Source organism: Hibiscus syriacus, unplaced genomic scaffold (assembly GCF_006381635.1).
Source record: "Hibiscus syriacus cultivar Baekdansim isolate YM2019G1 unplaced genomic scaffold, ASM638163v2 tig00111671_pilon, whole genome shotgun sequence".
Taxonomy (NCBI): domain Eukaryota; kingdom Viridiplantae; phylum Streptophyta; class Magnoliopsida; order Malvales; family Malvaceae; genus Hibiscus; species Hibiscus syriacus.
This window is the reverse complement of record NW_024063152.1, coordinates 1,710,280-1,733,872: the sequence shown is the minus strand read 5'-3', so window position 1 is coordinate 1,733,872 and position 23,593 is coordinate 1,710,280. Positions and strand designations below refer to the sequence as shown.

Genomic DNA, 23,593 nt, shown 5'->3' with positions numbered 1-23,593 from the left:
CCAAAAACAGAGGATTATATATTTACTAAACTAGCAGAAGCTAACAAATAAAATGAAATTTATGCACGAGGATTATATCAATAATAATGAGTTATAAAAGTAATATACCTCTGGAATTTTGATGTTTAGATCTTCGGAAAGTTGGTCAATAGATGTATTAGCATCAACATCAAAGATACCCTCTGCTCGAATTACGATATAGCCGGTTTTCTTCTGGATCTCCCCCTGTTATAGCAGGAAACGAAAATATAAGAACCGAGCTATATTAATCATTGAGTAGAGATTTTGAGGTGTAACAATCGTCTTGACTGATGTTGGATTTCTTAAGCAAGCTTCACTAATTGCGGAATAATGAAAAGCAGCATTTTGAATAAATCTATATAATTAGGAGTACAAAGTTTATAGCAAAGGAACAAAGTTAATAATGAAGTCGTCAAAGGCGTCGCAAGCCTTACTTTTGAATCATTTTCATCGAAAATTTCACCAACAATCTCCTCAACCACATCTTCCAAGGTGACTATCTGTTCATAAAAATCAAAACTAATAATTAAAAAAGGAGAGACAAGAAGAAATGCGCTACTAATCGTAGTAGTCTTTAACAAAGGAATCTGTGGCAACTCATTCAACTTTTCGAACTGCAGAAACTTTTTCAATCTCATATTAATGTCGTATAGCAATCCGGTTAAGTTATGCCATACAAATCAAATAATGCCACATAAAACATGAAAACTGCGTCTTTAGCAAAAACTCTGAACAGATAAGAAACATTCAAGAGTAGAAAAGTAAATACAAAATCATCCAAAATTAGGTAGACCGCACACCCCAACTGTTTTACCATATTCATTAAGAACAACAGCCATGTGAACCTTCCTGATTCGAAACTCTCTAAGGAGATTCCAGACTGACATTGAATCTGCAAAACAAATTGAGAATACTAAATGTAATGGCTTCTCAGAATATAACCTATAGGCACATGTTGCAAAGTATGAAACCAACAGAATTACCGGGCATGAAGTATGCAGGTTTATGAGCCATATCTGCCACAGTAGTACTTTCTAGCAGTTCACCCTTCAAAATCAAACAGATCATAATTCTGCACAATATGATATTGTTGCATGCATCAATAAGCAAAGACTTACCAATGAAATAAAGAAAAAATATTATAAAAATATTATGAGCAGAAATCGTCTCACCTTTGGAACATAATCTAGTAGGTCCAAAGCATATGCTATACCTACTATATTGTCAATCCGCTGCTCAAAAGCAGGCACCCTGAGAAAATGAGTTCAACAAATCTCTTAGCTTGTTTTGCAAGGAAAAACAGCTAAAAGATGAATTACTAACTGCTAAGCTTATCTACCTTGAATATTGATGAATCACCCACAAATTGTGGAACTCAACAAGAGTTGAACTTGCATCGATTGCGACTACATCAACAAGAGGTGTCATCACCTCTCGAACATGGGTATCTTTTATCTCTAATACATTTTCAATTTGTACCTAATGGTTCTTAACATGTCTGTCTCTGTGTCCATCAATAGTGGAGTCTTCATTCAATTTGTACCCTACTTTGATTGATGTGTTGCTCTGTTGTAAGTTGGACATCTTCCAAATCTTTCTCATACACTATCCGAACCCCACATTTCTTCACCCCAACACCTTTACCAAGAGCAACATATTTGAATGACAATTCAAGTTCATAGCATTCCTGATTTGAGCAATCCGGTGTTGATGTATTCTCGGTTTCACTTTCACCACATTCATTCTCCAAGGAATATGGATATAACACGTCACGCCCCAAGTAACGAAGAAAAAAGTGGTCATTTTTTATGGGCTGATTAAAACTTTTCCCTAAATGAATGGGAACCTCACCAAAACGTCGAGGTTCTCCACAATGGATAACAGAATTACACCAGATTTCCTCATCCCCCGAAGAATCACCACCGGCAAAAATGCAGCAGAGAGCAACTCCCATCCATTGACTATCATTCCAAATATTGAGAGGCAGTGGCATCTTGATTGAAGAGTCGACTCTTTGATGGCTGAACCATTCCGGGATTTCACTTCCTGGTATAATAACATCGAATTTTTCTCTTGAATGTGCAAATACCTGGAAAATAAAACACCCTTTGCTGGTAACTAAAAACACAAATTCTTAATTACGAGATTTAGTTAAGCAAAAAAGAGAGATTGAACAACCTTGAGATGTTTTTTCAGCAATGTTAATGCATTGATGTTCTCAGCCAATCTGTGGCAGTTGGTACCTATAATCTGCCAAAAATAACTTGAATTGCATATTTTTGATGGATTAGCAATTAGTTCCAGAGAAGCACAATCATCTAAGCTCAAATTTACTGTACTTGTTGGAAGCTCAGGCAATGATTTCAGCCGCCGACAATTCATCAATTGAAGATTTTTAAGCTTGGAAAGTCGAGTAAGAGAATCAGGTAGGCTGATGAAATTGTTACTGCTGAGATTGAGGATTACCAAAGAGGATAGACAATAAATATCAGTAGGAATATCTCCTTCACAAAGATTGCAGTCCCTTAGTTTCAGCTTTGTCAATGAACTCAAACCCGACAACGAAGGCAACATCAGAGCCATTGAATTTGTCTTTCCTCTTTGGAAGTTTTTGAAGAGAGAAGGTAGATTTTTTCGAAACTTATATGAAGATCTCTTGCACCCATTGAAAGACAGAAATTTAAGATTTTTAAGTCGAAAAATGAAGGACGGTGGTTTTGTTATGGCCGTTTCACTCAAGTCAAGCTCTTCCAAAAACTCTGCTAGCTGCAAACTCTCTGGCAAAAATCCAACTCTATAACATCCGGAAAGATCAAGAGTTTTTAGACAATCCATTTTGCAATCAATCTCTGGAAACCAAAGAAGATTTGAACAACCCGAAAGAATGAATGTTTGAAGAGATTCCATTCCAATTTTGGTTGGAAGATTCCTAAGACGTTTGCAGCCACTCAAATTCAAACTTTGAAGCCTCTTAAGCTCTGCTATGGATGGATGAACATCAACTATTTTTGTACAACCTTCCAGGATCAGAACTTCAAGATCTGGGGTCATTGTGAAGTCCGGAGTCTTGATCAGGTTCGGGGACCCTGTGAGGTTTAACACTTTCAACTTGTACAAGGGCTGTTGAAAACAATAAGATATTAGAGAGAAACGAGAAAACATAAGAAAGCTCATTCTTGTTATTTTTGTCTCTATCATAATCAAATTTTAATCATTCATCTTAAAAATAGAATTAATTCTTACTCTGTTTCCCTTCCATAGTTGTTCAATGCGACTGTATTGTAAGAGCAGTGCAACAAGGTTGTCCGGTTGAAAGCCAGAGGGCAGAGATCTTAAAGGAAATCCTTTCCAATCTAAAAGCCGTAGCTCATTAGAAAGATATTTGAGACCATCACAATTTGAGAAGCAAAGAACTTTGAGCAATCTCAATCTTTTCATCTTCAAGAAGGCATCGACACTCAAATTGAGAGTCTTGTTCGATTCCCTGATAACCATGAGAAAAACAAAAAAATGAGCTTCAAACTATGCAAAAACAAATCCAATACCTAAAAGCTATGTTGCTCCATCACTGTGTTTTCAATCATCTGTGTTTGATACTTGTATCTGACGCATATTCTAATAAGAGTATTGTTATATGATATTTTAAGAACTCTTCGAATACATGGAAAAACATTAAAATCAATGCACATGTAAAACACATATATATATATCTAACCCTTAAATCTGAGTTCAAATTACCTAAGCTAACAAACTGGAATTATTTTGCGCCCTAACACACATTGCTACTAGACCAAATGATGACAGATTAGTAAAACTCAAATCAGTTGGATTTATTTTTGAAAGCTTTTGACGATATGTTATAGACTACACTGAAACATACATTGATAAACGCGAATAAATGTTTTCCTACCTTCGATTGTCGATGATCATGGCTTCAATCAGTTCCGTGGCCTACAAGTAATCAAGAACAGAGTATAAGAAGACAGAATGAATGGTTTAAACTGCATGATGAAACTTTTGACAATTTACACCTATGTTTAACATTACGATAATCTTTTGATCGGAATATAGTAAATAAATCACTTTAAACAAATTATAACATTTTCCAATGAGAGTGATTTACTGAAATTATATACTTATTCAAATCCTTATTAACATTTTATAATCAACTAAAAATATTTTAAATGACATAGTTTGCAATATTCCTCCTACTCGATCAAATATTAAAAATATTATGTATATTTTTGTACATAGGAAGACTTAGTTTTATTGAATGACTTACAGTTTTTCTTGTTAGAACATGTTGGATGTCCCTTTCATCCCACAATCTGCATCGCTTTCCAGGTTCATCAATAGATTTTTCCCAAACAATTTTTCTTCCCATATCTTGTAGCAAGTCATGTATCCATAATTTGTTGTCTTCATCAACTGCCACTAGGGATTTCTTAACGAGAACATCGATTCCAATATCTGGGAAAAACTCACAACCATCCAACACCTTGGTTACAAAATCTTTCTCCTCCCCATTGAAGAAGCATGCGATATCAAGAAATATATTCTTCTCCCTTTCTTCCAATCCATCAAAACTGATTCGAAGTCTATCAAGAATTTCTTTGTTAGAATCTCGTTTAAGTCTTTCAATTGCACTTCTCCATTGAGTTGCATCTCTACCACACAAAAAAGAACCCAACACTTCAAGAGCTAAGGGAAGACCGCCGGCATAACTTACAACATGTTCAGAAAGCTCAATGAAAACATCTTCGAACACTGTCTCACTATCGAAAGCTCTCAAATTAAAAAGCCGAAGTGCATCATTGGGACTCAATGTTGTAGGCTTATACACATAATCGACTCGATAAGATCGGAGCAGATGTTCATCTCTTGTTGTTACAATGATCCTACTGCCTGAACCGAACCAATCCCGCCTTCCAACCAAGTGTTCCAAGTGTTTTCTGTTATCAACATCATCGATAACAACAAGAACCTTTTTGTGAGACAACCTATGACTGATGATTACATTTCCTTGATCAACATCGAATATATTGAATCCTTCTTCGAACAAGGTTTGAGTAAGAAGTTGTTTCTGGAAATAAACAAGTCCCAATTTGTTTGAAACTTCTCGAACATCAGCAAGAAAGCTTTTACCTTCAAAATGAGATGACATTTGGTCGTAAACAACTCTTGCAAGAGTGGTTTTACCGATGCCACCCATTCCACATATTCCTATAATACGGACATCATCTTCTCCTACATCGATTTTTGAATACAACTCCTCCAAACGGTAACTAATGCCAACCAACTTATTATGAACAATCGGATATGTTTGACATAATTTTGCTGAGATCTTTTTAACAATATCTCCAATGAATTCAGATTCATGCCTACAATAGAAATTAAATTTAGTTTTTTTTATTCATTTAAGAAATTAACATATATGACAATGAAATAAATGATCAAACAAAAAAGAAAAGAATGAATTACTTGTTATTCAAATGCCATCCCTTGATGTTAGAAACCTCAGTCAAAGCATTTCGCCATCTTTGGATCTTGTGTTGATCTTCCTTGTATGTCTCTTCGTGTTTGGCAAATGCTTCTCCAACTTTATCCTTTTGTTTCCTTAAATCAGACGGATCCACATCATAGAAAATTGGAAATATTTTAAGACTTTTCTCCAATTTTTGTTTAACAATCTCAGCAAGCTCCTCCAAACACCAACTTGAAAAGGCGTAGGTTTTGGAGAAAACGATTACCGAGCACCATGATTGTTGAATGGCTTTAAAGAGTTCTGGGGCAATCTCTTCGCCGGCCTCCAGCTTCGGGTCATCCCTGAAAGTGACGATTCCACTGCGTTGAAGAGCATCATAGAGATGATCTGTAAAACTTCTGCGGGTATCTTCACCTCTAAAACTCAAGAAAACATCATATTTGTGGCTGGAAATAGACGAGGAAGACGAAGGTAACGACAACATGGAGAATTATAGGAGGAAGAAAAGGATGTCTCAATCCGATGTTCAAAATCAGTATATATATACATATAGATGGCCTAAAACCCAGGAAGCAACTAGGAACAGTCCAAGTAAAAGAGCAAGAATGAAGAGAAAAGGAGATCAAATTTCCAAAAACAAAGGTTTCGGAGCAATTTCTGTATAATTATTAATACCAAAGGAAGAAAGCGTGTAGTGGTGGAAATTGGATCGGAAATGAAATGAAGTGTTTTCCCGGAAGAATCCAAGAAGCTGAGACTACAGCTGCTTCCTTTGCTTTCTTCTGTTCACCATTGAATACGCCTCGAGTAGAGCGTAAAGTCGACGTGGTGGACTACTTTAAGGGTAAACTACACAATTCGTCACTTAATTTATTCTCTTTCCTATTTCATTTGTTGTACCTTCAATATTTTCAATTTACTCACTAAACTTTATAGATTAATTTTTTTTGATCACTCAATGATGAAAATAATTATTTTATTGTTTTTTCATATAAAATGTAATATTTTTATTAATTTTTTAATATTATATAGGATTACAATAAAATAAAATTTAAAATATTAAATTATACACAAAATCCTAAATCACCAAGTTATACCCTATAGGTGCGTTTGGTTCACAGAATGTAAGATTATCAGTGAGAATGTAAGATTACCAGGGAATAGGATTACTGGGAATGTTGTATTTTGTGTTTGGTTGGCTTAGCAGGAATGTAAGATTACCGTGTTTGGTTAAAGGAATAAGGATTGTTGGAATGTATATTTGACCAAATTGTCCTTATTATATATTTATTTTTTTAACAAGTTGGAAAATATTTATATATTTTCTTTAAAAAATTTAAATTCATAAAATTTATATAATTTTTTTACAAAATTAAAAATATAAAAAGGTTTAATGAAAAGGTAAAATTTTATTTTAACCCCTGAACTTCATATAAAATTTTAATTATAGACTTTTTTTGTAAATCTAAAATAGTTTAAGGATAATTTTGTAATTTAACCTTAGTAGATTTTTTATTATTCAATGACAGAAGAAGGATATTTTTGAAAAAAAAAATTAAGGGCATTTTAGCCCAAAACGCCGGTAATCCAACAATACCTAAGGAAATAGAGGTAATGACATTCCCGATAATATACCCAAAAAAATTCACTATTGGTAATCTTACATTACCGGGAATGAGATTCTCAGTCTAACCAAACGGGGGAATGTGGATTTCATTCCCATGAGAATCTCACATTCCCCCATCCAAACGCCCCCTAAATGTTAAACCCTAAATTAAAATTCTCACCCTCACCCTCACCCTCACCCTCGATGACATCACTCACCTTAGATGAGGAGAACCCTTGATTGGTTTATTGTAATATTGTTGGAACCCTTGATTGCACTTCCTTTTCAAAAAAACAATGAAGGTTTGTTAGATGAAGGGACTTGGGAAGAGAAAGGCAACGAAAACAATCTATAAACTAGTTGTATTGGGCAAAATAGATTAAAGGCGGGTACTTTACCTTTTTTCCTCTGTAGTAGACCTAATTTTATCATTTGCGTCCCTATCATATTTTCGCATCAATTTAATCCTCTAAATTACTTAATTGTATCATTTCATACCCTAACTCTCACTTAAAACCCTAAATTAAATGTTTAAAGTTAAAAATAAGGTTTAAAGGTTATGAGGTTATGGTTTAGGGTTTAAAGTTATCAATTTAGGATTTTAAGTTAGGAGTAAGGTATAAAATGATTCAATTAAACAACTTTAAGGGTTAAGTCAATGTGGAAATACAATAGGGGTAAAAATGATAAATTAAGTTTACTACAGGGGTAAAAGTTACTCTTTTGCTTTTTTCACATTTTTTATGTACTTAATTTATAATCACAATTATCTAATAATACATTGATTTATAATTTTTCTCAATTAAGTGTATTCGATTAACACTAACTGCAATTAGGATGTAAAAAGTTGACTCGACCTGTAAAACTGAATGAAACCGACTCGAGTAAAAACTGTTTGTGACCTGAGCAGTGGTGATTTGAAACTGACTCGAGTCGGAACTGGTGTTGACCTAAACCCAAGTTGGACCTGAAAATTGTGGATATGAACCCGACCTGCACCTAATCTAAGAACGACATGAACCCAAATTGAACAAAAAATATGATAACTAAACTCGACCTGCATCCAACTGATATGAACTTGAACCCGAGATTAACCTGGTAAATAACTGGTATTACCCGACCTGTTTTCAACCTGACCTGTAATTGACTAACCTGTAAATGATTTGACTTATTATTGAACTGGTCTGATATTTATCTGACTTGATATTTACCTGAATTATAAATTACCATGATGAAATTATAAGATTTTGATGAAGTTGAGATTTTGAGTTTATAATAAATCATGTTAATTAATATGATTACTTTTTAAATGTTATAATAAATTATTAATTATGATAATTAAATTAATAAATTTACTTATTATATTAATGATGTTTCTTATATTATTAATCTTAATTATAATAATTAAATTAATTTTGTTAAGTAATTTATTTATTGAATGTGATTAATTAAATTAATTATAATCATTACAAATTAAAATAATTTATTGGTATTGAATATGAATAATTAAATAAATTATAATCATTAATAGTGAAAATAATTTATTTATTGAACATGATTAATTAAATAATTAATTTAAATATTTATTAGTTTAATTTATGTTTTATGTAATAATTAATTAATAATGTAAATATAATTCATCTTAAAATTTGAGAATATATAAAAGATAATGTAAAAGATGAATTTATTTGATATTAAAATTTGAATAACATGAGATTAAAAATTTGAATAATATAAAACTTATAACAATTCAATATAATAAAATTACAATAAAATGAACAAAAACAAATGTGTTAAATTTAAAAATTTAAACAAATGTTTTATAAGGCTAAAAGCCTTACTTTGCTACCATAAAATTTTTTCATCGAACTTTTATCTCAAAATATCTAAATGCTGCCAACATTATTAAATTAAGGGCAACTTTTAAGCTTTAAAGGCCGAAATGTCACTAACATAATTTAACATGAGCAACAATTTAAATTTTTTTTACAAGTTACAACAATTTATTCCAGTCATACCAACAATAATTTACAAGGCAGCAGCAAGCAACAACAAACAACATTGCATCAATTCAACATTCAACACTTATGCATTCAACAAGCATCCAGTCAGTGATAAAGCCAAAGGGTATATGATGGCCAACAATGTCAAATATTTATGACTTTAATTATAGAATCAAGCATTCAACAAACATTTCTAAATTAAGCAACATCAAGCAGAATCAGGACATAATCATTCAAGAAGCATTTAGCATGATTCTTGTTGTAATATCCCAAATTTTAGACTGGTGACTGGAAAGTAAATTTTGAAAGTTTTGGAATCAAAGTGTAAATTTGTAAAAGTTTAGTGACTAAAATATAAATTTTTAGAAGTTATATTTTGGGACTATAATTGATTATTTCAGCCCAAGAATAAAATTTTAGTGGGTTTTAGAATTTTGATTTGAAGTTTGTATAAAAGTTTATTAAGCGATAAAGATCGGTAAAATATTTAGATAACCGGATCAAATCAGAAGTCTGCAAAAATTTGAAGGAAGATAGTTTGGGGATAGAAATGTTATATCGATATTTTTAATTAGTGGAATTTGATGTGAATTATTGAAATTTGGAGGAATTTTCATGTTAAAGTGGGATAGTGAAATTTAGTGACTAAATTATTTTTTTGAAAAATTGAAAGGGCAAAGATGGAAATTGATATATGAGATTTTAATATTTATTTAATGACATTAAAATGGAGATAAAAGGATGACATGGTTGTAAAAATTAGGATTCATTCAGGGTAATTTTGACTTTTTGACTAAAATGAATTTTAATTCATTTTAAATTGGGTTTTTAAAGAGATATTTTGTGAAAAATTTCAAGTGATCTCAACCCATCTTCTCCATTTTGCCGTGACTACATAGCCAAAGGTGAGCAAGTTTTTATTTTTCATTTTTGATCCATTTTAGTAAGAATTTGGACTAAAGTGTGAAATAGGAAAATGTTCTACACTTAATTCTCTGCGAATTGGTATATGTATTTCATTGTTTCATGCTTAAATGGTGAAGTGGGTATTTATGGTGGTTGAAGAGAAAGATGAATTTGATTGAGATAAGGTTGTAATCTAACTTTACGAGCATTATGGAAGCATAACAACTATGAAAATTGATTGGAAATGATTAGGGGAGGACTTAATTGAAAGTTATGGCTATGAAGGGGTATTATGGAGAGATGTTAAAAATTTGTTAGTTTAATATGTGAATGGTTTAAAATGATCTTAGATGCTTGGAATTGTGTTTTCCCAGAAGAATCCAAGAAGCTGAGACTACAATTGCTTCATTTGCTTTATTTTGTTCACTATTGACGTGGGAAACGCTCACGTGCGGCGTTTTAGTGTACGGTTAAAATAAAATGTTTTCGGTTTTATTATTATTTTAAATAATAAAATCAAAATAATAACAAAATCGGTAAAAAAATGATCGAAAATATTATTATTTTTACATGTTCTAGTTACCTATATAGGTACACGCGGTAGAAAAAATCCGTTCAAAAAAATAATGTTATAGGTAGCGTTTTACCGAAAACATTATTTTTTGACCGGATTTTTTCTACCGCGTTTACCTATATAGGTAATTAGAATCGGTAAAAATAATAATGTTTTAAGTTATCTTTTTACCGGTTTTGTTATTTAAAATAATAACAAAACCGATAGCGCCTTATTTTAGCCGTATACTAAGGCGCCGCACCGCATAACTGCCCGTTGACTTGGCCTTGAGTCGAGCGTAAAGTCAACAAGGTGGACTACTTTAAGGGTAAACTACACCATTCATCACTAAATTTTACTCTCTTTCCTAGGCACTCAATGTACTTTTAATTTTTCAATTTACTCACTGAACTTTATATATTGGATTTTTTTGGTCACTCAACGATGACATGAATTATTTTATTATTTTTTCATATGAAATGTAATATTTTTATTTTATATAGGATTACAATAAAAATAAAATTTAAAAATATTAAATTATACACAAAACCCTAAATCATCAAATTATACCCAAAATCCTAAACCCTAAATTAAAATTCTCACCTCACCCTCGATGACAACACTCACCTTGGATGAGGAGAACCCTTGATTGGTTTATGGTAATATTGTTGGAACCCTTGATTTCACTTCCTTTTCTAAGACAATGGAGGTTTACCGGATGAAGGGACTTGGGAAGAGAAAGACAATGAAAACAATCTATGAACTAGTTGTGTTGGGAAAAATAGATTAAAGGCGGACACTCACTACAGCAAAATGCGTTTATAGCAGTGTTTTTTGAACAACCGTCGATAACTTTATTGTTATCGCGACATTTTTAAAACAAATGTCACGAAATAAAAAATTTCACGGCGTTTTGATAAACGCCACTAATTTTATGCATATCGTGGTGTTTTAAGCACAAACGCCGCTAAATACATGTACTTTAGTGGCGTTTTTATACAAACACCATTAAAGTACAGTCTTTAACGGCGTTTAGTGGTGTTTTTATACAAATGCCGCTAAATACTCGTAATTTAGTGACATTTTTATACAAACGCCGTAATAAGACACATATATAATGGCGTTTTTGAAAAAAAGTCGCAAGAGATTCATACTGTAATAGTGTTTTTAGAATAAACGCCGCAATTTATCAGTAAATTAGTGGCATTTGTATTTACAAACGCCGTAACTTTACAGTTTCTAAGTCCCGTGCCTCTTAACCCTTTTTCATTTTTTTTCCCTTCACCTATTTTTTCATTCCCGCCGTTTACCTAAACCCATCTGCTGCTGCTTCGTCGATCTTACTTTCTCTTCGTCGAATCTGCTGTTTCTTCGTTGATTTCACTTTCTCTTCGCCGATCTCACTTTCTCTTCGCTGAATCTGCTGATTCGCCGAATCTGCTGATTCACACGTTTTGCCGTTTACCCAAAGGTACGAGGTATTTGGTTTCTTTTTCATTGATCCATTTTGTGTGTGTATTGTTTAGATATTTTGTTGAATTCATTGTTTATCTGTTCTTATTTTGATTTTTTTAACTCCATAAATTAGATTAAGCAGCTATGTGACAAGGCTAGGTAGATTTTAAGGAACGAAAGCAATGTTCAGGTGTATCTAAGTATATTTTTTTCTCTTTATATCAAAAGACATAACCCCAAGACTTGTAACTTAATATAAATATCCCAATAACACAAAAGCTAGCTCAAATGATACTATACCTACCCTTAAATTTTCCTTAGTGAACCCTTTATACACCATTTTGAAAGTAGGAGAGACTATTTACAGCTTTTTTAGAACATGGAGATAAATTTTTAACATTATAATTAAACATAAACATCTTAAAAATATAATATTAAATTTATTAAAAAGTTTTTAAAAAAATCATAAATCTTAAACTCTAAATTCTAAACTCTAAACCCTAAGTTTTTAATTCTTAAAAATGTAATATTAAATTTATTGAAAAGTTTATGATCAACTGTTTGACATAGAAGAATTGAAAAACTTTTACTTTTTATATATCTATTGCAATTACTATTTTAAAATGCAACAATTTTAATAACATAAAGTAAAACATATTTTCACTAAATAAAACCTATAATTCTATTCAAATGATGAAAAAAAAATACCAAGCTATTGCAGCTTGTTACATACATGTACGGTTGTAGTACAAGAGCCCTCGAAATCAGGCGTGTATCCATGTGACCATTATCTTCCCCATTGCTTTCACAATTGATTATAATCATTGATATATCCATCTATAAATATTTTTTAAATAGTTAATCGAATAAAATTTATAAATGGATTCAAAAATATTTTTTTTAAAATAAATATATATGTATTAATAATATAAGAATTTCATATAAGATAAATATAAGTAAAGTTTTAAAACGAATATAATAAATAAAATAATTAATTAATTAAACAAAATTCGAATTTAAAAAAGAATGTATACTACTACATCAACACAGAAAGTAAGTTAAAGTATAATTTTATTTTGTGTTTCATTTATCACAACACATTTAATTTTGAGCCAAGACAAAGAATTAGTTTTTGTCGTAATTTATTTGATAATTATTTGATACATTGGTTGTGAGTTTTAGTTTGTTGTGATATGTTCTCAATTGTGAAATTAAATATAATGCTTATGTTTAGTTGCTTACTTTCTCTATAATATTAGCAATTAACATTTGAAATTGATAATCCATAAATATGAAATGGATAAGAGTTGGGTGGATTTGTCAATGGTAAGCGACGAATATCGAAATGGTGTCGAAACTGAAGCAAGGGAAGCAGAGAGAGAAGCATCATATCAGAAAAAATGTGAAGACTTTTAAAATTAACTTCAAGTTATGATGTAGATGATACGACAAAAACAACCCCAGAGTCCACCATCTTAGGTGTTATTATTGTTTATTCTAGTTAACAATGTTGAACTACATTATATTTTACGTTAAAGTAAACTTTGATTTATTATTATGGATTTCAAGTTTCTTGTTATGGATTTTAAGTTTGTTGTTATGCATGTCAAGTTTATTGGATAATCCTACAAGTTAAAATTTTAAATTTGGGTAACAAAAGAGTAGAAAACAACATTTGAAAAATTATTTTTAATTCGCGGTGTTTGTATAAAACAACGCCACTAAATACATAGTCAATATCGTCGTTTTTGAAAAACGCCACAGATCTAGATCTTTAGTGGCGTTTATATAGAAAACGCCACTATATATGTAGTCAATAGCGGCATTTTACATTCACAAACGTCACTATATGACATAAAATTTAGTGGTATTTTTTGGAACAAACGCCACTATATGCCAGAACAGTTAGCGGCTTTTTGGGATAAAATGCCACAAAAGAAAAGATAAATAGCGACGTTTGTAAAAAAACGCCGTTAAATATCATAACCTTTAGCGACAAACGACAAACGCCGCTACCTTTTGATATTTTGGTTAGTGGCACTTTTTGCGCCGTTTGTTTTTGAACCACAAAGGTTTTTAGCAGCACTTAAAAACGCCGTTATATGACTAAAAACGCCACGAAAAACCTGTTTTGCTGTAGTGACTTTACCTTTAAGCCACCGTTAATGAGCCACCGGTGAGGTCATCGATGAGCCACCGATGATGTCGTCGGTGAGCCACCGTCCTCGGTGAGAGAGTGAACCTGTCAAGGGTGAGGGTGAGTGGGATTGTAATTTGAGGATTAAGGTTTAGGATATAATTTGGGAATTTAGGGTTTGAATCTAAAATTTAAGGGTATAATTTAGACTTTTAAACTTATTTTTTTTATTTTAATCATATTTTATATTAAAATATTAATAAAATTGGCACATCATATGAAAATAATAATAAAATAATCTATGTCATCGTTAAGTGACCAAAAAAATCAATCTATAAAGTCCAGTGAGTAAATTGAAAATTTTGAAAGTACAATAAGTGAAATAGGAGAGAGAGTAAAGTTTAGTGATGAATGGTATAATCTGACACTACTTTAATTATAAATTACCATATAAAATTATTTTAACTTTTAGGCTATTTTTTTAATTTTTTTCCATTAATATTCAAAAGAAATTGAATTTAATGATAAAAAATATAAATTTTTTTTTAAAATTTAAACATTTTTGTCTATAAATATAAATATATATATATATATATTTAATAATTAAAAAATTAAAAAAATATTATTTTATAATATTTTAGGCTATTTAAAAAAGTTGATGATATGTAAATTAATTTTTAAAATGCTTTAACCTTTTTCCATATTAATACATAAATTTATTATTTTTTTTCAATATTGATATTCTTTTATAACGGTTTCATATTTACATAGATACTCAGTTAAACAATTTGTTTTTTTTGGGAAAAATGGTCACTTTTGCCCTTGTAGTAGACCTAATTTATCATTTTCGCCCCTATCATATTTTCGCATCAATTTAGCTCTCTAAATTACTTAATTGCATTATTATATATCCTATCCTACACTTAAAACCCTAAATTGAGGGTTTAAAGTTAAAAATTAAGGTTGAAGGTTAGGGTTTAAAGGTTATGAGATTATGATTTAGGGTTTGTGATTATCAATTTAGGGTTTTAAATTAGGAGTATGATATAGAATGATGCAATTAAACAACTTTAAATACTAAATTGATGTGGAAATACGATAAGAGCGAAAATGATAAATTGAGCCTACTAGAAGAGTAAAAGTTACTCTTTTGCCTTTTTTTCACATTTTTTTCTGTAATAATTTATAATAATAAGTATCTAATAATACATTTACTTATAGTTTTTCGCAATTGAACGTATTCGATTAACACTAACTGCAATCAAACTCTTAAATAATACTAAGTATATATAAGAATATTATTTAATGTATTATATAAATATGGTGAGAAAAATAAACCAAAAGATATATGGTGAGAAAAAAAACTATGAATAGATGAATATATTAGAATTAATAGAATGTTATCAAACTATTTAATAAATTAAACACGATTATTAAAGAAAATATACAAAATTAATAATCGGATCGTCTCTAAAAATTTTTTGAAACTTCTTCAGAAGCAATAAAATTAAATCTACCATCAACCAGTTCGTTTGGTAGGATAAGCATTAAGTTCTTTAGGCAAGATCAGGAATTCGAATCATAACAATTACAATTGGAGCATATTAGATTGGGACAATCGTCGCCATATGAATTAACCAGTTAATAGATTGAATGTCGATTGTTAATTAAAAAAATGAAATTAAACCAAAACTAAACGGAGAAAATAATTGAATGACAAAAAGACCACTAGTTTTATATATACAATTAAATAAATAATTCAATTTATATTGAATTTTATGTTTATATATACAATTAAATATAGTAGTTGGACTATCAAAACAAAATTAGAAAAATAGATGAGATACCAAATAGACAATTTACGCAAAGAATTAGTAAGACGAGAGTGGTGATTAGAAAGTCAGCATAATCAACAAACGTTTCTTCCCATGTACCTAATGGTTCTCAACATGTCTGTCTCTGTGTCCATCAACAGTGGAGTCTTCATTCAGTTTGTGCCCTACTTTTGATTGATGTGTTGCTCTGTTGTAAGTTGGACATCTTCCAAATCTTTCTCATACACTATCCCAACCCCACATTTCTTCACCCCAACACCTTTACCAAGAGCAACATATTTGAATGACAATTCAAGTTCATCGCATTCCTGATTTGAGCAATCCGGTGTTGATGTATTCTCGGTTTCACTTTCACCACATTCATTCTCCAAGTAATATGGATATAACACGTCACGCCCCCAGTAACGAAGAAAAAGGTGGTCTTTTTTTATGGGCTGATTATATCCTTTCCCTAAAACAATCCTAACGTTAGCAAGACGTCGAGGTTCTCCACAACGGATAACAGCATTACACCAGATTCGCTCATTCACCGAAGAATCACCACCGGCAAAAATGCAGCAGAAAGCAACTCCCATCCATCGACTATCATTCCGAATATTGAGAGGCAGTGGCATCTTGATTGAAGAGTCGACTCTTTGATGGCTGAACCATTCTGGGATTTCACGTCCAGGTATAATAACATCGATCCTTTCTCTTGAATTTGCAAATGCCTGGAAAATAAAACCTCTTTCGCTGGTAACTAAAAACACAAATTCTTAAGTACGAGATTTTGTTGAGCAAAAAAGAGAGATTGAACAACCTTGAGATGTTTTTTCAGCAATGTTAATGCATTGATGTTCTCAGCCAATCTGTAGCAGTTGGTACCTATAATATTCATCCAATCCTTTGAATCGCATACTTTTGATGGATTAGCAATTAGTTCCAGAGAAGCACAATCATCTATGCTCACAGTTACTGTACTTGTTGGAAGCTCAGGCAACGATTTCAGCCCCCGGCAATTCATCAATAGAAGATATTCAAGCTTGGAAAGTCGAGTAAGAGAATCGGGTAGGCTGATGAAATTGTTACTGCTGAGATCGAGCATTACCAAAGAGGATAGACAAGAAATATCATTAGGAATATCTCCTTCACAAAGATTGCAGTCCCTTAGTTTCAGCTCTGTCAATGAACTCAAACCCGACAACGAAGGCAACATCAGAGCCATTGAATTTGTCTTTCCTCTTTGGAATTTTTTGAAGAGAGAAGGCAAATTTTGTCGAAACTTAGATGAAGATCCCTTGCAGCTGTTGAAAGACAAAACTTTAAGATTTTTAAGTCGAAAAATGCAGGACGGTGGTTTTGTTATGGCCGTTTCACTCAAGTCGAGCTCTTCCAAAAACTCTGCTAGCTGCAAACTCTCTGGCAAAAATCCAACTCTATAACATCCGGAAAGATCAAGATTTTTTAGACACTCCATTTTGCAATCAATCTCTGGAAACCATAGAAGATTTGAGCAACCCGAAAGAATGAATGCTTGAAGAGATTCCATTCCAATTTTGGTTGGAAGATTCCTAAGACTTTTGCAACCTCTCAAATTCAAATTTTGAAGCCTCTTAAGCTCTGCTATGGATGGATGAACATCAACTATTTTTGTACAACCTTCCAGGATCAGAACTTCAAGATCTGGGGCCATTGTGAAGTCCGGAGTCTTGATCAGGTTCGGGGACTCTCTGAGGTTTAACACTTTCAGCTTGTACAAGGGCTGTTGAAAACAATAATAAATTAGAGAGAAAAGAGAAAACATAAGAAAGCTCGTTCTTGTTATTTTTGTCTCTATCATAATCAAATTTTATTCATTCATCTTAAAATTAGAGAATGAATTCTTACTCTGGTTCCCTTCCATAGTTGTTCAATGCGACTGTATTGTAAGAGAAGTGCAACAAGGTTGTCCGGTTGAAAGCCTGAGGGCAGAGATCTTAAAGGGAATCCTTTCCAATCTAAAAGCCGTAGCTCATTAGAAAGATATTTGAGACCATCACAATTTGAGAGGCAAACAACTTTGAGCAATCTCAATCTTCGAGAAAACAATTTTTCTTCCCATTTCTTGTAGCAAGTCATGCATCCACAATCTGTTGTCTCCCTCAACTGACACTAGAGATTTCTTAACGAGAACATCGATTCCAATATCTGGGAAAAACTCACAACCATCCAACACTTTGGTTACAAAATCTTTCTCCTCCCCCTTGAAGAAGCATGCGATATCAAGAAATATATTCTTTTCCCTTTCTTCCAATCCATCAAAACTGATTCGAAGTCTATCAAGAATTTCTTTGTTGGAGTCTCGTTTAAGTCTTTCAATTGCACTTCTCCATTGAGTTGCATCTCTACCACACAAAAAAGAACCCAACACTTCAAGAGCTAAGGGAAGACCACCAGCGTAATGTACAACATGTTTAGAAAGCTCAATGAAAACATCTTCCAACGCCGTCTCACTATCGAAAGCTTTCAAATTAAAAAGCCGAAGTGCATCATTGGGACTCAATGTTGTAGGCTTATAAACATAGTCGACTCGATAAGATCGGAGCAGATGTTCATCTCTTGTTGTTACAATGATCCTACTGCCTGAACCGAACCAATCACGCCTTCCAACCAAGTGTTCCAAATGTTTTCTGTTATCAACATCATCGATAACAACAAGAACCTTTTTGTAAGACAACCTACGACTGATGATTGCATTTCCTTTATCAACATTGAATATATTGAATCCTCCTTCGGACAAGGTTTCTTTAAGAAGTTGTTTCTGTAAAGAAACAAGTCCCTTTTTGTTTGATTGTTCTCGAACATCAGCAAGAAAGCTTTTACCTTCAAAATGAGATGACATTTGGTCGTAAACAACTCTTGCAAGAGTGGTTTTACCAATGCCACCCATTCCACATATTCCTATAATACGGACATCATCTTCTCCAATATCGATTTTTGAATACAACTCCTCCAAACGGGATCTAATTCCGACCAACTTATCATGAACAACAGGATACGTTTGACATAATGTTGCTGAGATCTTTTTAACAATATCTCCAATGAATTTAGATTCATGCCTACAATAGAAATTAAATTTAGTTTTTTTATTCAGTTTAAGAAATGAACAGATGTGACCATGAAGTAAATGATCAAACTAAGAGAGAAAAGAATGAATTACTTGTTATTCAAATGCCATCCCTTGATGTTAGAAACCTCAGTCAAAGCATTTCGCCATCTTTGGATCTTGTGTTGATCTTCCTTGTATGTCTCTTCGTGTTTGGCAAATGCTTCTCCAACTTTATCCTTTTGTTTCCTTAAATCTGACGGATCCACATCATAGAAAATTGGAAATACTTTATGACCTTTTTCCGATTTTTGTTTAACAATCTCAGCAAGCTCCTCCAAACACCAACTTGAAAAGGCGTAGGTTTTGGAGAAAACGATTACCGAACACCATGATTGTTGAATGGCTTTAAAGAGTTCTGGCGCAATCTCTTCGCCGGCCTCCAGCTTCGGGTCATCCCTGAAAGTGACGATTCCACTGCGTTGAAGAGCATCATAGAGATGATCTGTAAAATTTCTGCGGGTATCTTCACCTCTAAAACTCAAAAAAACATCATATTTGTGTCTGGAAATAGACGAGGAAGACGAAGGCAACGACAACATGACAAATTAGAGGAGGAAAAAAGGGTGTCTCAATCTGATGTTCAAATCAAAGAAATATAGATGGCCTCAAACGCAGGAAGAAACTCGGAAGAGTCCAAATATATGAGCATCAATAAATAGGAAAAAGATATGACATTTCCAAGAAGCTGTTTTCCCGGAAGAATCCAAGAAGCTGAGACTACAACTGCTTGCTTTGCTTTCTTCTGTTCACTGTTGACTAGGCCTCGAGTCGAGCGTAAAGTCAACAATTTCCAAAATCAAAGGCTTCTGAGCAATTTCTGTATAATTATTAATACCAAAGGACGAAAGCGTGTAGTGGTGGAAAGGAAGGTGTTTTCCCGGAAGAATCCAAGAAGCTTCCTTTGCTTTCTTCTGTTCACTGTTGACTAGCCTCAAATCGAGTGTAAAGCCCACATGGTGGACACTACTTTAATTATAAATTACAATATAAAATTATTTTAACTTTTAGACCTTTTTTTATTTTTCCCATTAATATTTAAAAGAAATTGAATGTAATGATAAAAAAACATTATTTTCTTTCTAAATTTTAAATTTAAACTGTTGCATCTATAAATATATATATATATTGTAAATAATTAAAAGAAAATTTGGATAAATATTATTTTATTTTTTTTATTTTGAATAAAATTAATGATTTAAGAAAAAGAATTAATAGAATGTTATTAAGCTATTTAAACACGATTATTGTAGGGGTGGAAATTGTATCGAAAATGAAATGGAGTTGTTTTCCCAGAAGAATCCAAGAAGCTCAGACTACAACTGCTTGCTTTGCCTTCTTCTGTTCGCTGTTGACTAAGCCTCGAGTCGAGCGTAAAGTCGGCAATTTGGACTATTTTAATTATAAATTATAATATAAAATTATTTTAACTTTTAGAATTTTTTATTTTCACATTAATATGTACTACATATTTTTCGACATGTGATATATTCATATCTTCATTTTCGATACACAATATGTATTACATTTTTTTTTACGGCAAAAAGTGTCCGGATAGTGTTATAGGGAGTATTTAATTCTTAAACTAACGTGCTTTTAACATTATTTTTATCTAACGTATTTTTTACTGTAATCACCTAAAGATTCCAGGGTATCTCGGCGGGCTAAAATTTTACCAAAAAATCACTTTTTCCTTAAATATTTACGTTTCAGACACCCTTTGAGATAATATTTCTGATCTAACACCCTTTACAGAAAGATCCACACCAAATTCTCTCAAATTCTCTCAAAAACCAAACCTTGTTCAAATTTTATTTATAAGTTATATTTTATTATATTTAATATTTTGTTATTATTTTATTTAATTATTTAATTATTGTATTATTTATTTTTTAATTTTTTTATTTAATTATTTTATTTTTTACAGTTATAAAATGGAAAGCGATATGCTTTGTTTGGATGGAAATCTGTATAAGTTAAAGGAAACAATGATGTTGAATATTTGTACTGAAACGACGACATTCTTCTAGTTGAGAGGATTGCTTTGAATGTTTACGGGTTGAGAGCGCATTTATAGTCGAGATAAAAGTTTAAAAGCCAAGAAATACATATATAATTATTCAAGACGCAACCTATGCACCGCGCCTATCTGGTGTGTGTGTCAGATGACAGTAAGACGCGACCCACGTGGCGCCACATCAGCGTAAGACGCGGTGTATGGGTCGCGTCTTTCTACAAAGAGTGTTAAAAAAATTAACTAAAGACGTCGAGCAATCTATATCTATCTCTGTGTCCATCAACAGTGGAGTCTTCATTCAATTTGTGCCCTACTTTGATTGATGTCTTACTTTTTTGTTGTAAAAATATTCATCTAGTGATTAAAATGGAAATTTTGAATTTAGGGATCAAAGTGTAATTTTAAATAGTTATGTGATATGGTCCCCTAAATGAAAAGTTCACCCTTAAGAATGGTATTTATGTTTCTTTCATATTTTGATTCAGAGATTATATTAAAATCAATTAAGTGATAAAGATCGATAAAATATTCGGATAACAATATCGAATTGAAAGTCTACAAAAATTTAAAGTAAGGTAGTTTGGGGCTAGAAATATTATATTGATATTTTTAATTAGTGGAATTTGGTGTGAATTAGTGAAACTTGGAGGAATTTCCATGTTAAAGTAGAATAATGAAATTTAATGACTAAATTGAATTTTTTGAAAATTAGAATTCAAAGGTGGAGATTAATAAATGATATTTTTATATTTATTCATTGTTATGAAAATGGAGACAAAAGGATGGAATGGTGGTAATTATTAAGATTCATTAAGGGTAATTACAACTTTTGGACTAAAACGAATTTTAAATTCACTTTTAATAGAATTTTTATAAGTGTGCATAGATATTTTGGGAGATTTGTCCAGAAATTTGGTTCTCCTTCCTATATATGCCGTGAACCATGAATGAAAAAAATACAAGGTATGTTTTCTTTCTTTTTCTTCATTTTAGTCCTTTTTTCTTTGATTTTTGGATTAAGTTATGAAATAGAAAAATGATCCATATCAAATTCTCTATCATTTGGTGATAATATTTCATTGTTTCCATTCTTGGATCATTGGTTTGTTGTTGATATGGAAATGATTGAGAATGGATGAAAATGATGTGTTGATGATGAAATTATGTTTGAATCAAATTGAAAATCAAGCTTGAAATATTTTTGTTCAATTATACCTAAAGGAAGAAAACAAAGAAAAATTGTGGAAAGATTTTATAAGGACTAGAAATGATGTATGAGTGATTCTACATGCTTAGATTATGATTTGAACCAATTTGGAAAATTATGAAAGTATAGGGATTTAATTGTATAATTTGAGAAATATGGAGATTAGTTCAAATGATGTATTAGGTTGAAATTGAATGTTGTAGTGCTAAAATTGATATTTGGATGATGATTTGGATCAAATTGAAACTTGTGAAATTGTAAGGACTTATTTGAAATTTATGGAAATATTTAGGGACTGAAGTGAAATTATTTAATAGATGACGCACTATGCTGGAACTAAAAACTTAGAATTCTGAATTTGATGTTAGAATGTGAAATTAGACTAATTATTGTATCACAATGAAGTTTTATATGTAAAAGAAAAATTGATTTAAAAATTAAATGGTTTATAGATGAAAAGATAAATGATAGGTTACTCATATATGAAATGATATGGTTAATTCTTATTTAATTGATTAAATGGTTTTATACGATATTTTGTACCAAATATATGTGTTACACAATATTGTTATGCGATATGATAAGCATAAATTAAATGGACTGAATTTGAATATGTATATGTGTGTGAATAATGTTATACATGAAAGAAAAAGACTATTATAAGCTTACTTTACGTGCTTATTACATAAAATACTCGATATTAATGTTTTTATATTTTTAGGAGATGTTTTAATAAATTTAATTATAGTTATTACAAATGTTATATATACATGGTGATATAAAAATGTATGATAAAAGTTGAGCTAAAATATTAGAATAATATAATATGAGAAATCGTAATAAAGAAATAAGAAAATATGATAAGTGGTTAAGTGGATATATATATGAGTGGTAATAAATTATAAGGATTGATTGGATTATTTTTAAGCAGTGTAAATAGTGATATGAAGTAATATAGACTTGTCTAATTGTCACATCAAACTAAATACGAATTGAAAATTAAATATTTTATTATTATTTTATGTGTTTAAATAATTTAAAAATAATTGTTAAATTTAGAAGTTTTGAAAAAAAAAATTTGAAGTAGGAAAAATAGTACAAAAACAATGTGACATCTTAACTTGTATTCAGGTTCGAATATAGGTTAAGGTGTTACCGTGGTAAGTTGGACATCTTCCAAATCTTTCTCATACACTATCCTAACCCCACATTTCTTCACCCCAACACCTTTGCCACGAGCAAAA

The 23,593-nt window shown here is 31.4% G+C and overlaps 2 protein-coding genes across 2 annotated transcripts; both read right to left on the bottom strand.

Moving 5' to 3' along the window:
- Positions 1-26: 26 nt before the first annotated feature.
- Positions 27-1,449, bottom strand: LOC120167344 (DUF21 domain-containing protein At1g55930, chloroplastic-like). The gene is made up of 6 exons (XM_039176391.1): positions 1,361-1,449; positions 1,194-1,272; positions 1,005-1,055; positions 836-913; positions 456-521; positions 27-225 (listed from the first exon to the last, which is right to left on the bottom strand). The coding sequence occupies exons 1-6, from the start codon at positions 1,447-1,449 to the stop codon at positions 73-75; spliced, it is 516 nt and encodes a 171-aa protein (XP_039032322.1). The 3' UTR covers positions 27-72.
- Positions 1,026-19,741, bottom strand: LOC120167172 (TMV resistance protein N-like). The gene is made up of 8 exons (XM_039176269.1): positions 19,180-19,741; positions 18,070-19,078; positions 4,304-4,393; positions 3,932-3,972; positions 3,265-3,505; positions 2,200-3,141; positions 1,361-2,110; positions 1,026-1,272 (listed from the first exon to the last, which is right to left on the bottom strand). The coding sequence occupies exons 1-7, from the start codon at positions 19,665-19,667 to the stop codon at positions 1,550-1,552; spliced, it is 3,372 nt and encodes a 1,123-aa protein (XP_039032200.1). The 5' UTR covers positions 19,668-19,741; the 3' UTR covers positions 1,026-1,272; positions 1,361-1,549.
- Positions 19,742-23,593: the final 3,852 nt, after the last annotated feature.

Excerpts from the sequence above, each read along its gene's own strand:
- LOC120167344 (XM_039176391.1), bottom strand. The coding sequence starts at position 1,449 with ATGACACCTCTTGTTGATGTAGTCGCAATCGATGCAAGTTCAACTCTT. Across the intron at positions 1,056-1,193 it reads TACTAGATTATGTTCCAAAG|AAAGTACTACTGTGGCAGAT; the intron begins GTGAGACGATTT and ends GTGAACTGCTAG. Across the intron at positions 522-835 it reads TGTTGTTCTTAATGAATATG|ATAGTCACCTTGGAAGATGT; the intron begins GTAAAACAGTTG and ends TTTTATGAACAG.
- LOC120167172 (XM_039176269.1), bottom strand. The coding sequence starts at position 19,667 with ATGTTGTCGTTGCCTTCGTCTTCCTCGTCTATTTCCAGACACAAATAT. Across the intron at positions 3,973-4,303 it reads ATGTTCTAACAAGAAAAACT|GCCACGGAACTGATTGAAGC; the intron begins GTAAGTCATTCA and ends GATTACTTGTAG. Across the intron at positions 3,506-3,931 it reads ATGATCATCGACAATCGAAG|GGAATCGAACAAGACTCTCA; the intron begins GTAGGAAAACAT and ends CATGGTTATCAG.